This window comes from Nymphaea colorata, chromosome 7 (assembly GCF_008831285.2).
Source record: "Nymphaea colorata isolate Beijing-Zhang1983 chromosome 7, ASM883128v2, whole genome shotgun sequence".
Classification (NCBI taxonomy): domain Eukaryota; kingdom Viridiplantae; phylum Streptophyta; class Magnoliopsida; order Nymphaeales; family Nymphaeaceae; genus Nymphaea; species Nymphaea colorata.
The window spans coordinates 22,076,436-22,093,437 of record NC_045144.1 but is presented as its reverse complement, the minus strand read 5'-3'; the positions used below and the strand labels follow the sequence as shown (position 1 = coordinate 22,093,437).

Genomic DNA, 17,002 nt, shown 5'->3' with positions numbered 1-17,002 from the left:
CCAGAGCTGGACCTCATACATCAGAATAAATGAGTTCAAGCATGCATTTCACCTTATTTGAAATAGCGTTAAATGGAAGTTTATGGATCTTAGCTTTTTGACAAGGTTCACACAAATAGTTCAAACAATCATCATAATAAGACAAATCACACTTGTTCAAAGCCTTCTTAATAATGAAAAATGAAGGGTGACTAAGTCTTTTGTGCCATTGTCCAATAGTTCATCTTTCTCCAAGCTAAGCTTCCTTTGTCGTGCTACTAAGGTCCATCTTATATAGCCCATCACTACTAGTTTGTTGATGAAGAATTTTCCTTGTTCCTTGCTGCTTAACATAGCACATATTAGGCTGAAACTCAAAATAGACTCCATTATCATTAAAAAAATGTGGTACGGATAACAAGTTTCTTGATATTAGGAGATCATTTAAAACTAAATTTTGAGATGTCTTTGAAGAATCAATATGAAAAATTCTCAAACCTGATCTATCTCCAATTTTTACTGCATCTCCACCTTTACATTTGGCATGAATGGACAAGTTGTTGATATCATTGGTGATGTGATGAGTCACACCAGAGTCAAGATACCAATTGTCATCTCCAATACCCTAATTCAGAGTGCTAGAAGAAACTGCATCATATGCTTGAGGCGACATTATCTCTTTCTCTTGAAGCAAGTTAGTCTATGACCAACAAAACTTAAAATATGACCATTTTTTTCACATATTGGCACACAAAACGATCACTTTTGTATTATTTATTTTTTCATCCTCCTTCTCTAGATTGGTAGTTGTTTCTACCACGACTTTTATAGTTGGTTTGCTTGTTATAAACTTGTTTTAAGTTAGCTTCTTGTATGAGAAGAAACCCATGAAGTTCATTAAAAAAGACAGGGTTCTTTAGAGTTTTCATACTGACTTTAAAGACAAGATATTGACTTGGCAATCCTCTAATAATTTGAAGAACAAGATCATCTTTATCAACAAGTTTGGATGCAATGGCTAATTGATGAGCAATAGTTTTTGTTTTGTTTATATAAACATCTATAGAACTAGACTCTTTTTCAAATCTTGAAACTGTGATTTAACTGCATTATTCGAGCCCTGGATTGAGCAACATTGAACTACTTAAAAGCACCTCAAACCTTTATAGAAGTTTTTAAACCAATAATTTGGGTATGTATTGCTTCATATCGAGAGAAATTAATCCAACTCAAAAGTAACTGATCATTTCTTAGCCATTCAAAATATTCTAAACTAATTTCAGTTGTTCCACATCTAAACATTGATGGAGCAGATTTGCTTCCATCAATCTAGCCCATAAGATCAAATGAGATCAATAATGAGGTGAATTGGGATTCTCAAATAAGATAATTTTCAACATTGAACTTGATGGTGAGGAAATGTTGTAAATTGCTTGGGTACTAAAGAGAAGCAAGAAAATTCGTACTCGTATCATAGTTGACTCCCGTATTTGATGATGTTTCTTGATTTGCCATGAGAATGAAAAGCTGCAACACAAGGTGTAATCCTTAGGATCCAGCAGCAGCACTAAAAAGGACCAGCCTCTCTGATACCATGATAGAAATCAAAATGAAAAAATAATTAAAAAAAACATGAACTTTTAAAGTGGTTCAGCCAATAGACCTACGTCCACTACTCTATCATTTCTGACTTGCTTTTCTTTCGTAGAGATCTGGCTTGATATAGAGGAGATACATGAAGGGTCTCTGATTCCCAAGAAACATGATGATCATCTTCCAAGAGACATGACTTTTTATTTCCCAAGTAATTCACTTTGATTGACGAAGATTGCTTTTTTCTAAGAGCCTCCTTGATATTTCTGTTAATACAGTTAAATTAGAAAGAAGGAGAGAAAGAGCTTACAAGTGCAACTCTGCCTGAAAAAAATGCAGAAATCCACACAGTATATCGGTGTTACTAATTCTTTATGTTGAAATGTTGATCCAAAAAACAGCATCAAACCATCGAGCTCATGACCAGAAGCGCAACGCCATTGCCATCGACTGAGAGAGAGAGGGAAACTCCATACCTAAGTGTGGTGGCATCAATCGGATGGAGCAACCGGCAGTTTGCTGGAAAATCAAGAGAAATCAATTTAGGGAAAACTCACACCGGCGGGTAACAGTGCCCTAATTTTGGCGGGAATGTGAAGGGTTCACACAACAATGAATTGGCTAAAAATAAATAGTGACCTGCAGCAACAAAAAGTTGATTTCATTGATAAACGATGAACAATTAGTAACGAAAACAGTTTTTGGTTACTTACTTTTCATGCACATTTAGCAACGAAAATTTTGCTACTAAACCCAAACAATTGACCTCTATAGTAACAAATGGGTCTTTTTGTTGCTGATCCCATGGTATTCTCCCCATTTATGACGAATAGCCGATTTTGTTGCTAAAGATAATAAATAGCAACACATGCATGTCCTGTGTTGCTAAAGGCTAAAAGTATTGTAGTACCAGCCATGGCTAGGCCATGAACAGTAACTTCAGCCAAGCTCGACCAGGGCAGGCCAAGCCCAGGGCAAGTGAGCATATGCCCACCCAATGCATGCACCTTATGTGCCACTAGTGTCTGGGCATTCCTTGCTTGATTTATAGTTAGACTGATGGATTCAAACTTGAAAATAACATCATCTAGCTGAAGTGCAAGTTTGTAAGATTAAGTGAAGGTTGAACCCCAAGAACAATAGACTGCACCACTAGGCTTGTTAGTGTCTCTATAATGTGCGGCTGCGATATCAAGGTCATATCCTAGGTGGGTGGACTAGAACCTATAGTTAACTAGATGTGAACCACTAAATGGATGATAGATTCACAATTTGAATACATTGATGTATTTATGACACAGACACTGTTTGTTTGATGCATTGATAAGAGGCATTGTGCACCCTTGCATTGTTGTATGCACATACTTTCTAGCACATGTTACTTTCTCAGTTGGTCTTTGATTATGATATTCATGGGCACAACTTCAACGTGAAGTCCAAATTAATGGCTACAGAAGAGATTTTGGTGCATTGTCGTGTTGGGCCAGTGTTGACTATATGATATGACCAAACATGTATGTCTCTAGTGTTTGACATAAGCTTGTTATGATTTGGCACTTAGCCTGTGATAGCATGTTCAATTGTTATCAATGGCATTGGGTAAACTGTGTTATGAACACATAAGTAATCAACTTACCACACGTGATACACTGGTATTTTCTGTTAGCTTTTGTTACATGTTTATGCTTCTTTCAATTGTTGTATTTTCATGTCATTGCATGGCCTGAGCATGAGCATGACATGGGTAACAACCTACACTTGTATTTTCAAGAGCAGAATTGTACCAACTAGAAGCCAGTCAACCCACCATAAGGGGGTCAGGTTGGATGTTACAAGGGCTTGGGTCCCAACAACGTGTATATTTTTTAGGGTAGTCTTATATATATAAAGTGCTCCTCCCCGAGCTAGTAATGAGGAGCTAGTCCCCATCACATGGCAGTGAGTGTTAGACTTCGCTACTGCATTAGCAACCTGAGCTCATCGATTTTGAGTTAATGTGACGGCAGGATTTCCCCATGTCATGTTGCATCCCAATGACTCAACTGTTTGAGACCGTAAGCTACACAAAGATGTGCACCTTTACACCCGAGGTAGGTTGATGCCTTCTACCTTTACTCAGGAGTGTACATGAACTATGCTTGCCGTGTATTGTAGCTTATGATATTATAGTGACATAATATTGCTCACCTAAGTTTCACTGGTGAGTTTGGCACTGTTCACCCACATCACGATGGAACTCCTATTTTATCCGACTGTTCGACTTGGGAACTAAGCCATACTCAGATGTTGTTGTGATTTAAAAACTTATTGTTTTTCAGGCCCTCACCAGGTAGATGATTAGGTCCATTGAACATGGGGCTGGTCCGAACAGTAGAGGCGATTTTGGGAGTGGGTGATGCCATTGCCATACTGTTGTGGTACTCTTTGATGTATATATGCCCCTTATTATTAGACTCGGGTGTGTGCTCTTGCATATACAGTTTACTCTTGTGTGTGATAGTTCGCATGTTTATGTAATGATCAGTTTTGCGTAATCTATTCTCTGACTTTGCACAATCAATCCATCTTGTGACATATAGTATAGAGCATATTATATGTGTCGGACTGATCATGCCATGCACCAATTATCCAATAATTTTTATAAAATGATGCAGGACAAGTCGAGCCATGTGCCTTCTACGTTGACAATTGCCTTCGGCTCTGCCTGTACACCTCCACTGCACCACAATTATGGTTTGGTTTGCATCCAAATGGTTCTGCAACTAATATACCCATTTTCATCAAGACAAATCAATTACTATGCTGAGAAAATAATTTACTCGGAAAGGAAAGGTCCCTGTGATACCCTCCCAAATGTCAGGTGAATCAATTAAAGTGAATGGAGCAGTAGTAAATATTGAACAATTAGGAAATGACGAATGAGTTTTTTTTTTTTTGCTAGATAACATATGGAGTAATGTTCATTAACATGAGAAAAATCAAGATAATTAAACAAGGTCTATTAAATGAGAATATGAAGGATGACCAAGTCTAAAGTGCCATAATTAAGATAGGTTGGCAAAACAATGGTAGAAATAGGCCTTCTGATCTTCAGGACAAACATACCATGATTCGCTCTACCCTTCTTTGTCGTCTTCATCAAGTGACGGTCATATATAAAGACATATTGGTAATCAAATGCAACATGATAATTATTAAAGGAGAATGAACACATAAATTTTGATCTGGACTCATTCTAGAAACATCAAATTAGGCTATAAACTAGATTTATCATCCAATCCTGAGGCCTGCTATCCAAATGAGAAGTCATGAAAGATTACAGAAAGCCTCCCCATAGGTGGCATGTAGGGGGGTTTGAGCATTAGATAAAATTGCTGATGTATTTTGCAAATTTTATTATTTTCAGCTATTGCCTTGGAATTCAGCGATTATGCCATAAAAAACAGAAATTGCAGTCATGAGAGCAGGTTCAAGGTTCGAGCGATTCTAGCTCCATTCTGTCCTCTCCTAATCTACTGTCTTGTTCATCATGCTCACATAGCATTAGTTATCCATGCTAGTGGATGCTCTTCTGTTCTCATCTCCTCTACCTTTCCATTATTTTTCTCATCTTTATAATATGTTATTCTGCATTTTGGTTTGCTGGTTTTGTGAAGAACAGTGAGGTTTTGAGGGGTTTGATTCGTGCTTTAGAGTTTTGTAAGCATCCATTGTCATAGAAAGTGCTTCTCCTTTGACATGATCCTGTTTTTCTTCACCATCGGTTCTTCCTCTTCGCATTTGATTTCCCAAAAATTATTGCACCTCAGAGACTGCAAATTACAGTGGACATAAAGTGATGCATTTGGAAGCTTCAGATCGCTTTTCTCTCTTCCTTTGCTTGTTGTGACACTAAAAACAATCCTCCATGCTCTCATCTTTACTTTTAATATAGTTTATGGCCCAAATGTTAGTTTAGGTCAAGTAGGGTAGCCATTTGTTTTCTGATTATCCCAGCTTTGATTTTCATAGCTTTGGGTGTGATTCACTATTTTGGAATGTAGTTTTATAAGGGGTATTGTGTAAATGGTTGGGCTAGTGGCTAGTAAGAGACTACTCGCTAATTTGATTCTTGTGGCCATCTCTTGCATAAGCCAAAGCAGGCACGGGCATTGGCGTGGGGGTACTATCCTTGGGGTTTTACACCACTGGGCAAGTGCCTAAGTCTATCGATCCCAGTGCAACTTCCTTGAGTCAGAATCTTAAAAAAGAAAAATCTGGATTTGGTGGCATGTCGATGAGTTTAGGGTATATGTTACCTGGCAAGTGTATTATTGTGGCCAGCTCAGTGTAGGGGCACTTGTAGTTGTGCTAATGTCTAGTCTAATTGGGGTAGAATCTAATTCAGTTTTTCATTTCTCAACTAACATGGTCTACTTTTTTAAGTTTGGTTTTTGTAGAGTATAAGAATAAGGTTCAAATCTGGTTGGCGAGCTCTGTCTGGCGAGATATGTAGTCTCTGAACCACCTCTAGAGTATTGTGGTTAGAAGTTAGCTTTGGCTTCTAGCTATTTCCTTAGTTGTTTAGTAACTTAAGGTTTTGTGATAGTCCCTCTGGTTGTATTTCTTCTAGGTTTTGAATATTTCATAGAATAATATAGGAGTCTAGCTTTTGGCCGGTAACTTCAAGCTGCCATGACTTATTCTAGAGCCTCATTTGCAGTTTACTCGTGTATAATTGCTTGCGGTGTTTGACACTTTGATTTATCTTGGATGTCCTCTAGTTAAATTTGTTAGATAGCACGTAAGCGTAACTTCAGATTTTGTTTAACGTTTCAGATTGCACGAGTATTTCGTTGCATTTTAGAAGTATAGATTTGTATATAAGCTTTGCATCTAGTGTATTAGGTTGAATTTTGAGATGTCCTTGCTGCTCGCCTCCCTCTAGGAGACGTCAGCCATTGTTAAAGCTTGAGGAGCTTCTATTGTATATTGGTCAATGAGGGAATTAAATAGGGGCACCTAGGAATTAGTGAAAGTTCATCACTACTATTCATTTATAGCTAGATTTCCAAGTATCCAATAGAAGACGTCAACAAGGATGGCTCAAATTAAAACTGCCATGATCTAGAAGCTTACTAGGGTGTTTTATATGCAAAATTCTTGAGGTTTTGCAGCATCGACCCATTGAAAAATACATTTGAAAACTCGACTTCTATTTTGGAAACTTGCGGGAAAACAATGAGGAGTTCTTATTGGTACGACGTTTGACCTTGTTTTGTCTTTAACTAACTAAACCGAGGATTGAGTTTATGCCTATCTATTGCCTAAGTGACTAAGTCGTATCCTAAACATGAGGTACATAGGCAAACATAACAGATAATTTTCAAAGAATAATGCATCCAACTAAGTTTTGGAAAATGAATTTGATGAAAACCATAAGTGGACCTTCAGAGTTAAGATAGAATCAACATCTTACCCCTTTCAATATGAGGTCCATACACCCTACTTTGTACGATGCATGGCTTTGAAAAATGGTTTCAACATGCAAGTTAGAAATAGGTTTTGCAATTTGGAAAAGAGTTTTGCACTCTGGAAAGGAGGTTGGAAAAATGACGTTGGAAGATTTGGAAGATAGACTTTAAAATGAATTTGGAAATGGTTTTGAACTTGAAAAAGTGACTTCAAAAGAGGGAAATAAGATGTCTTGGAAAAGAAAGTTTTGGAAGGACTTAAAAACTTCGGAAAATCATGAATGATTTTAAAATGTGTATCCTAGAGAATATTAAGAAGACTAGATCTTCCCTACACTGGGATTTTGACCCACTACATAAATTAGATTTTGGTTATCTTAAATTCCAAAAGAATAGTGAGTGCGGTTCCTTTTTTCCTTTCGATGGAACCCAAAGTGATGGATTTAAAACAAGTGTATGCATATGCAGGGCCAAATCATAACGTGCTTATTGTCAAAGCAAATTACATATAATTCAATCCTAAACCAAAGCAAGGAAAAGTAATTTGAAAATATTATTTTAAAAGATTATTAACACAAAGACGTATCAATAGTAAATTAGTAATTTAAAAACTTAATCTTGGACTTCAAACCTATTCTGAAGCTATGAAGCATATAAGGAAAAAAATTGTCCCAGTATACTAGGTTTCCATATATTTGTGTGTACTTTTATTTTTCATTTGGATTGCAATTAGTCAACTTTTGATTCTTTAAACCATTTATAATAGGTTTACACATTTGTCTGCCACATTAGGTATAGATATTTGCTTCTGTGTTTGGGTCATTGGATCCATTGTTCATATAATGTTTCCTGTAAACTCTCACTACTGTGAGGGCCAATTATTTTAATTCCATTCACCGTTTGTATGTATAAAACATATTTTTTCAACTAGGTCCAAGAGATACTTCATATTTAGTGCGTTACGTACAACTGGTTTGATGTTACTAATTGAAAGGATGCTACAAGAGTCGGTATAAAGCTTAAGAGATCGAGATAGTGATCAAGGGAAATAAAAAAGCTGTATATGGGGGTGTACTTTTTATGATAATATATGCATGGAAACAAGTGTTTACGTGCTCAACCAATAGTTTGAGTAATTATGGACCCGGTCACCAGTCTCTGAGTTTCTTCATTGTCGAGATCGGTTCTAAAATGTTCTCTGAGTTTCTCCATTGTATAGGCTATGAATGGATTCTAACATCTCTGGTTAATGCATGAGATTCCATAAAGGTCTAAATTGTTTCCATCTGCGTATGTTTTGGAGAAAGGTTTTGGGAGTACATCAAATTGAGTGTCTTGGTCCGAAAGCATTTTCCAGCAAGTCGACCAGAGATATGATTCAAAGGAAGGAACCGTTATGAATCCTTGTGATCTTATATGGTGGAAAGGCTTTCATCCTAGAATAGCATCTATTATTTTCTTTTGTCTAAGGGCAGATCATTAACTCATGAGCAACTAAAGAGGCCAGGCATAGTGGTGGTGAGCAGGTGGCTTGGAGAAAAGTGAAAACTTGAATTATATTTTGAAAGCCTCAGCTTAGTGGATGAACCACATATAAAGTAGGGGAGCCGTTTCGGATTGAGTCTGCCTGGAAGGGCATTAAGGAGATGGCCCATAAATGTAGGATAGTCTGATGGCAAAATAACCGTTAACAAGGGTTGGTCTAAAGTTTTCCAGATGGTTACACGGTCTGTTTGGTTTTCGTAGAATTAAATGCTTTCTGTAAACGCCGTAGGGCGGATGCTTAAAATGGTTTAGTCACTAATAAGAGTTTAAGATTCGGAAAGTTCGGATACTTGCAACCACGCCACTATGCCTTGCCCCACTATGCCTTGCCCCTGCTCATCACGAGACGCTCATCACGAGTGCAACTGGAGCACCCGTGAAACGAAGCAACCATGAATAAGAATACTGAATGTGGAGAAGACAAACCTTAGACAACTAGATCTTTCCTTTGTACACGTTCTATTCCACAGCCAAACCACCAACAAAAAGGAAAAGTAGTACCCTACAGAACTAGGTCAATCCCAACTAGATTTTCGAATGGGGGTGACGATCATTCAACCTACATGGACAGTTTCCTTGGGAATTAGCAATAACATTGAATTCCATATCAGTGTGGCTTCAAGCTTCGCATCCAATGCAGATCCTTCAATTCAGGGAGTCCTGTCCATGCAAACTCCTACCAGTTTCTTTTTCTAAGTAGATTACTTTCAATTTTATGCATGAATCACAGACCACTATCCATACCCAGAATGAGAGGCTACAATAAGCATACGCATTTGAACTTGTAGTATGCCTGAATTGCCCCCATCTCAGGATTGAGATGAAAAAACATACAGACAGTTCGCCCATGCTACAGATTTGAACGTGTGTTCTTTTCTTTCATCATTCCAAAGATCTCAGTCCATCAGATCTCATGAGATGGACGATGGACAATCATCCATGCAGGCCACACCTTTTTTCAGTCCATTATTCTATGGACTTTATATATATACATAGTGATATCAACTTTTAGACAGGCATTGGACCCACTTAGCTTCAACAAATCTCCAAAACCTCACATTATCTCTGAGGCCCTTGGCTAAAATCAATGCAACCATAAGGAACTCAAGATGTTGCCCAGTCTAACTTACTACACCAACCAAGAACTAGAAGTTTAATCAAACTGTATGCATAACACTTAACCTCAATAGCATGTGAATAGATTAAAGACAAAAATCAATCAAAGCATGAATTCATGAACTTGTATCCTAAACAAATATCCCCCACAGATTTGACGAGCATGCTAGAATAACAGCGAAGATAATAGAAAAATAGGGGCAACCACCTAGTGTAACATATCTGACGAGGATCCACATGCCAAAAAGTGATGCTTGTATACGTAGCCATACATTGCTCAAATAAACATTAATCCATCTTGTGTGCAACATGATTAGAAAACATGCCCGTACGGAGATTAGCAACTATGGGATTATGAAAGAATGGGAAAGATCCTAGTTACATGCTCCAATGGGACAGTGTCTGCCGTGTTCTTTTTCAAGTCTGGCTGATTGAACACATTGGAAGGAAGCACAATCAGCTGGCCACGGCCCTGTCCTTTCTCTAGGACCCACCCACTGTTTGCCACGTGGTGCTCTAAAAACTTGTCCAAGGAGAGACCTTCAATGTTGATAGCCTGTTCACGAGGGATCACAACTATCAAAAATCAAATTTAAACCAAGAAAACCAAAGGGAAAAAAGAGCTCACTCTTTTACCTCTGCCAAGACGGGCCTAGGCACCTTCCTGTAAGTGAGTGAAAGAACGTGAATGGCATAAGCTTGGATAGCTTGCTCAAAACCTGCAACATGGTGGCTTTGTAAGCTCTGATGATCAATTTGAAGATCTTGTTACCTTCTCCACTCGTAAATAAGCTTAAAACAGAATACATTCACCCTACCAGGCACAACTTCAACTGTGCTTCGATTCTTTGCTGCCTCATCCCAGAACTGGCGAAACCTTGCTGTCTGCAGAAAATAAATTGATCGGTTCAGGTATTCAGGCTTACTCAACCTGAACACAACAGTAGAAAACTCAGATAATCTAATTCACATTCGAAAAAATGGAAAAATCCAAGGTCCAGAGAGGTTTAAAAGGAAAAGTTGAATGAGTCACTTATGACTACTGGCCAATTTGCAGAAACATCAAATTTTTCTATCGCAATTTTAGACGCTAGCTTTAACGCATATTCAGTGTAATAATTTAGTCTCTAAGGTAGGTAGACAACCAAATACTTGAACACAATGCCCCCAATTGAATGCAATTTCTGAAATCGATCACACTACCATCTGATGGCATTTGTTGTGCTAATATGAATTATCCAACAAAATGAAGCCAAGGAGAAATATCACTTACCTCTAGATAGTGAGACATTACAATGAGAGTCTTAAACTGCTCCTCCATTTGCTAAATGCATTTTTAACAACAGAATGGAAAAACAGAATTAGGACCATAAATTTAGCAGCTGGAAAATCAACATCCACAACATCATATATTCACAAGACAACAGAAAAGAGAGTACCACTCTTTCAGGGATCAAAAAGAGGCAAAGGCTGAAGTCAGGAGCCGGCATTGCCATGAGGGCCTGCAGATAGTACGAAGCTGAAAATGAGGACCACCTGTTTGTAGCTAAAATGACCAAGGTCAATATTCAAGGATGCAAGTATAATTTACCTTTACCAAGATCAGCGCCACTATCTGGATGCTCATTCTTTCTGGTTCAAACTGGAGATATAACACAAACAATAACAGTGAACATAATTTTGCATCAGGAAAATATCTTGAATGGCACCAACTAAACTGGGGTTACGCAGACCACTATTAGACTAGCTTAAGACTTAAGAGACACCCAGGGTATTGAACTTTTCACCTCCTTGAACTTGAAGGTCCAAAAGTTCAACCCTCAAGCCAGGTGGATGAAGCTTTTGTTAGCACATGAACCCAATTTTTGCCAGAAAAGGATTTGCATCCAATACCTGATAAAGTCGAAGAAGACAAAGGTTTGCATCCAAATTGTAAGTCTGAGATGAGACCTAGAAACAAATAAAGAATGCAAGTTAAGACCAGTTTAACACATAAACATACAAAAAAGAGCAACTATGTTGCAAGCACCACAAATATCGGTTCTGGATTGCATATCAAGGTAGAATCTTCTGCTAATCATTGTTACAAATATCGTTCTTTTAATGACAAGAACTTTCTTGGCTTTTTTTTGGCAAAGTTTTTCTTGGGAAAATCTCAAGAAAATCTCAAGAAAATAAAAAAAATTAAAGATTAGGTAAAAATGAAATAAATGAGAAACTAATAAAAAAGACATTAAAAACTACATCAAATTACAAAAATAATGTTTTGATGATGGCAAATAAAATCTTCTAAGTTTAAATTTGGATTCATGATGATATTGATGTAAAAAGATGAGAAAACCGAAAAAAGGGAAAAAGCAGGAAAACAACGGAATAAATATATTTTTCACATTTTTTTTAAAAGAAAACATGTTTTTCTGGGGCTTTTCTTGTTTTTCTCATTTTTGTTGTTAATATCATGATACTTTGAGCAGTGTATGTGACAATGGTGTAAAATTGTCATACCTATGTGACTTAGCTAACAAGAAAACATAAAAAATAACTTGACAAAATGATAAAAATGATGTTTTAGTAATGATACAAATAAAGATAAATAAATTAACTTGATTTGTAAACTTTAAAGCAAAAATAATGTAAACAATCATATGCATGTGCATGACATAGTTATCATGCAATATGTCCGCATTTAAAAAGAAAGACAATGAACCCACATTTTTCAGCTTTCGGTTTCCAAGCCTCCTCACACCTAATTCCAAGACACTCTTAAGGGTTGTTTGTGAGGAAGGACTTGTGTGTTTGAGGAGAAACATGCCAATGATCTCATGTGTGAAACAGCAATTTTGTGTTGAAAACTTCAAGTTAGAGCGATTTCATTCTTATTGAGACATTCCTGCTACGAAGTCTTTGATTACAAATGAATCAAGAGGATCCGTTGATGGCGGAGGCCATAGAACAAAGTATTTGGCATATCGTGTCCAAGGATGAGCTCCATGATTTTTTAGCTCTTGGGAATTGTGCACTTGCTAGCTTCTGTCTTAATATGCTAAAGTTTTCAAAGCTTAATCACTGAACTGTGTGGTTGACATGACTTCTAATATTATGTGATGATCTTTTTCTTATTTGTTTCATTTCAAATGTTATGTTTATGTACCTAACTATTGAGGTTTTATTTTAGTCAACTAGCTTGGACTGACTAGTCTCAACTGGTCTTTTTAGGCAATGTTATTTGGATCGTACGATACGAACGTGTATCGTACGATACGTATAGGTCAAGAAAGCCTATACGATACGTGTTCGAAACACCATATGCGTGCGTATCGCACTCGTATCGTACGATACAAGGGTAAAATGAAAAAGGGGCCCAATGGCCCCTTTTTTGCATCTTCTTTTGAAACCTACGTTCCTCTCTCTCTCTTTTCTCGTTCATTTCTCTTATTTCCTACATTTATTTGTATGTTTTTACTTGTTTTGTGAAGATATAATGTCGGATCCTGCATGACAATGGTGTACAAAGGTGAATCCCAAAGATAGGTTAAGAGTTAAGTGCAATTATTGTAAGCAAATCATTCAGGAGAGAGTTTTACTTGTTTTTTCGGATTTTTTTTAGAACTTTTCTGATTTTTTTATTTTTTATAATTTTTTAATATTTTTTACAAATTAAAAAATTAATTTTACGATACGTTACGATACATTACGATACGGCGTATAGGTTGGCCCGACCGATACGCAATACGATACGGCAGTGATAACATTGTTTTTAGGGATTCGACTGGCCTAACCTCAACTTTCGATTTTGACAACTAAGCTTGCAAATTATTAGGCAATTGGGGTTCATTGCCATGAAACATGAAAGAGCATAATTCCATTAATATGCTAATTGCTAACCATATGATTCATGATCACCTTCTTAAACATATGATTGATAATGGATTCCACCCTCTAAACAAATATGTACCAATTCCCCCAACTAGTTGTAAAATTTGTCAACTTGCATTTTTTAGGACTTGCAAAGGTGATTGGGTTAAACCTTTTTACTCAAATAACCAAGAAATTCCACTTTCTATGTGACACATCTTAACAAAAACATGGCTTCCCAAATAGCAAAGACACAATTGTCTTGAAAGTACAATAACTTAGCATGTATATTGTGTGCAGCACAATAATTTATGTCATTGAACCCATTAGACAAGGCCTAGGTGGTGAACCTTCAAAATGACTAGATGGGAGCCTAGACAGGCCAAAAGAAATGGAACACACAAAAAAAAAATCCACATGATTCCAAGATGAACTTAAATATATCTGAAGCACAATAGTAAATATTTAAACTCAAGACATAAGAACCATAATCCACACACAACAGTTAATTTCATATAAAACACATGATAGTATCCACAAAAATAACCAAATATATAACAGCAACCATAACATATGAAAAGTAGAAGAAGAAGAAGAAGAAGGGATAGCACCCCAGTCTAAAGTTTTCAGCCAAGGCCCACCTGCACTTTTGACTACCAAGCACGATAAAACATGACACTTCATGGATTTGCCAAATGGTCTCTTGAACATAGCACATATTGTGCCTTTGACTTTACCTAGTTTGTCTCATGGCCTTGATTGCTTTGTTCTCCACTATGCTATATAAAAGTTTACAACTTAATTTTATTCTTCTACACTTTTAATGATGTTGATTTAGAATGTTATTTAAGAGTAGTTAATTGAGCTGATATAGGTCAAGAACTATAAAATGATCATGTACATAAATGCACATTATATAGCAATGTTGTAAAAAGCGTATCGTAAGCCGTATCGGTCTGGCTTTAAGATACGCTATATCGTAAAATATTGTAACATATCGTAATCGTATCATTTTTTTTAATAAATCCAAAAAAAATTGAAAAATTCATAAAAAATCAGTAAAAATCAAGAATAATATGTTCTTCATAAAAAACACATAGATTCATAAGTCATAAGGTCCATAAGTCTATGAGATACCACATCTAAAAACAAGTTTTAGATGTTATGTATTACATCACAAGATGATAATGAAATTGTAAAAATGTTCAATGTCAATACATATAAAATGAAAGCACTCTCGACTCTCATTCATAATCTTTATCATATTCATTTTCATTTTCACGATTTAAAAAAACCTCTTTCCTTCCAACGGGAATCAGCCACCCACACACAAATCCATGGTTTAATAGATGATTTTATTTTGAAAATCGATGATTTAACAATGAAAATCGATGATTTCCCTCAACGGCAGCACAATCTCTAAGCTAAAAATGAAGAAGGGCCGGTTTTTTATAAAAAAAAACTCAAAAGAGGGGGGTTCTAGCCCCCCTTTTTTCAAATCAGCCCGTATCGTACGATACGAAGCGTATCGCACCATATCGTACGATACGAAGGCCTGTATCGTACGTATTGTAAGATACATACATGATACACATTACGATAAAGGGGGTGTATCGTATCGTATTTTGTAAAAGACCTCGTATCGTACGTATCATACGATACGACCCCGCATCGTACGATACAACCCCGTATTGTACGTATCGTACGATACGACCCCGCATCGTACGTATCGTACAACACTGTTATATAGTATGCTTTGTGTCTTCATACAATAGTTTACAAACTTCTCGCATTGTGTGAAGTGCATTTGCATTTTACCTTCCATCCATCTTAATGTCCATATCTTAGACTAAAGTCAAACATGTAATCCTTATCACTCAAAATACTTGGATTGACTTCAGCCAATTTAGCAAGATTTGGTGAGAAAACGTCCAAGTGGCAGGAAAAAGTAACCCGAACTGGATTCAGATTTTGCCAACACCTAATTTTCATAGAATCTTTTTAGTTCTGAATATGGTTTGGTAGTTAGTAGAACATTCCTAACTAAACATATACTATCAACTTTTGATGACAATAAAGAAAAGAAGATGTCCTAGCCTATAATCAAAGGTAGTCATATATATGCAAGGAACATATAAGACTAGAACGTATAATCTCTCTATACTACATAAAAGTGAAATATGCACAATAATGAAACAGATGCCTTATCAAATATTATCAATTAAATGCTCAAGAGTAAGGTGCCAAAAATCATGTCAAAATTGGAAACCAGACTCAGGTCAGCTAGGGCCTTAACTAGCCAGGGCAAGTAAGTCTGAGTCGGTCCAAGTTGGTTAATTAATGAGGAAGCACATAGATGACAACATTTGAAGTGAGAAAAGTAATGACATAAAGCATTGTTATGAATCAAGTCAACCTCATAATTCACCGATTGCGAATAGCACCACTCAGTGATAATGAAATTTGAATATTTAAGGTTTCTCAAGGGTTCACATCTAAAATATCTAGTCTAACAAAAATAAAAAGGAACATAAATTGCGCGCACAACACACAGATATGCTTCCAAAACTCCTGGTTTCTTGATGCTGGTGAGATAGCCTCTTTAGAAACCAATAAATCACTAGCCTAGGTCAAGAAAGTATACGTCCCCAGGATATCTGTCACTAACAGATACCAAATACCGCAACACAAAATAATGAAAATATCAAGCAATCTTTCTTTCCCTCAATAACAGACTCGAAATAATGCAACACAAAAGAAAATGAAAATATCAAGCTCTCTCTGTCTCTTGTCCTGTCCCTTATGGCTTTTACCTGCTCATGTACGTAGCTTTCGAGGTCAGGGAGGATTTCGGGGTTGTACGGGTTCACGGCAATGAGTTGCTCAACCGTGTAGGAAGGCTGCTGCTGCTGCCTCACCATCTCCCGCTCCCTTCCCATCCGCAATTACCGCTCGGAAAGAAGCACAGATCGGAGGTCCCTTTACTCTTAGATCTCCTAGCCCGATAGCAAGAGGTAGGCGGCGCTCACCCAGAAACCCTACTCTCCGGTAGACACTCGAACAGAGATAGAGATAGAGAGAGAGGGGGACTCCTTTAATCACAAGACGGACCAACGCAAGAACAGAGTCTCCCGTCCCGCGTGGGTCAGACGTACTTGATCGGTCTATTCCATCTGCTGGGTGTAAAGTCTATATATATACTAATTAAGATGCGGCATAGCGATAAAGCAGGCATAGCGATAAAGCAGGCATAGCAACAAAGTCAAAACAAGACATTAAAACCCTAACACCTCCGCGTGAGAACCTGCCTACCTCGGGAGTAGAGCTAAGCCCAACTTAAAATTTCTAAGGGAGACAAAAGAATTTTAGCCAGTGTCTGAGTAACCATCCATAGCACTGTAAAGCATCAATCCAGCTTTTATTGAGGGATACCCAAATTGAACAAATGCCAGACATTAGAT

General features: G+C 37.1%; 1 protein-coding gene across 1 annotated transcript; it reads right to left on the bottom strand.

The window, feature by feature from the left end:
- Nucleotides 1-9,747: 9,747 nt before the first annotated feature.
- Nucleotides 9,748-16,715, bottom strand: LOC116258199 (eukaryotic translation initiation factor 3 subunit K). Its single transcript, XM_031635360.2, has 8 exons — nucleotides 16,355-16,715; nucleotides 11,580-11,636; nucleotides 11,278-11,328; nucleotides 11,126-11,188; nucleotides 10,960-11,010; nucleotides 10,505-10,571; nucleotides 10,323-10,405; nucleotides 9,748-10,242 (listed from the first exon to the last, which is right to left on the bottom strand). Exons 1-8 carry the CDS (start codon nucleotides 16,478-16,480, stop codon nucleotides 10,039-10,041), a joined length of 702 nt encoding a protein of 233 aa, XP_031491220.1. The 5' UTR covers nucleotides 16,481-16,715; the 3' UTR covers nucleotides 9,748-10,038.
- Between the last annotated feature and the right edge of the window lie 287 nt (nucleotides 16,716-17,002).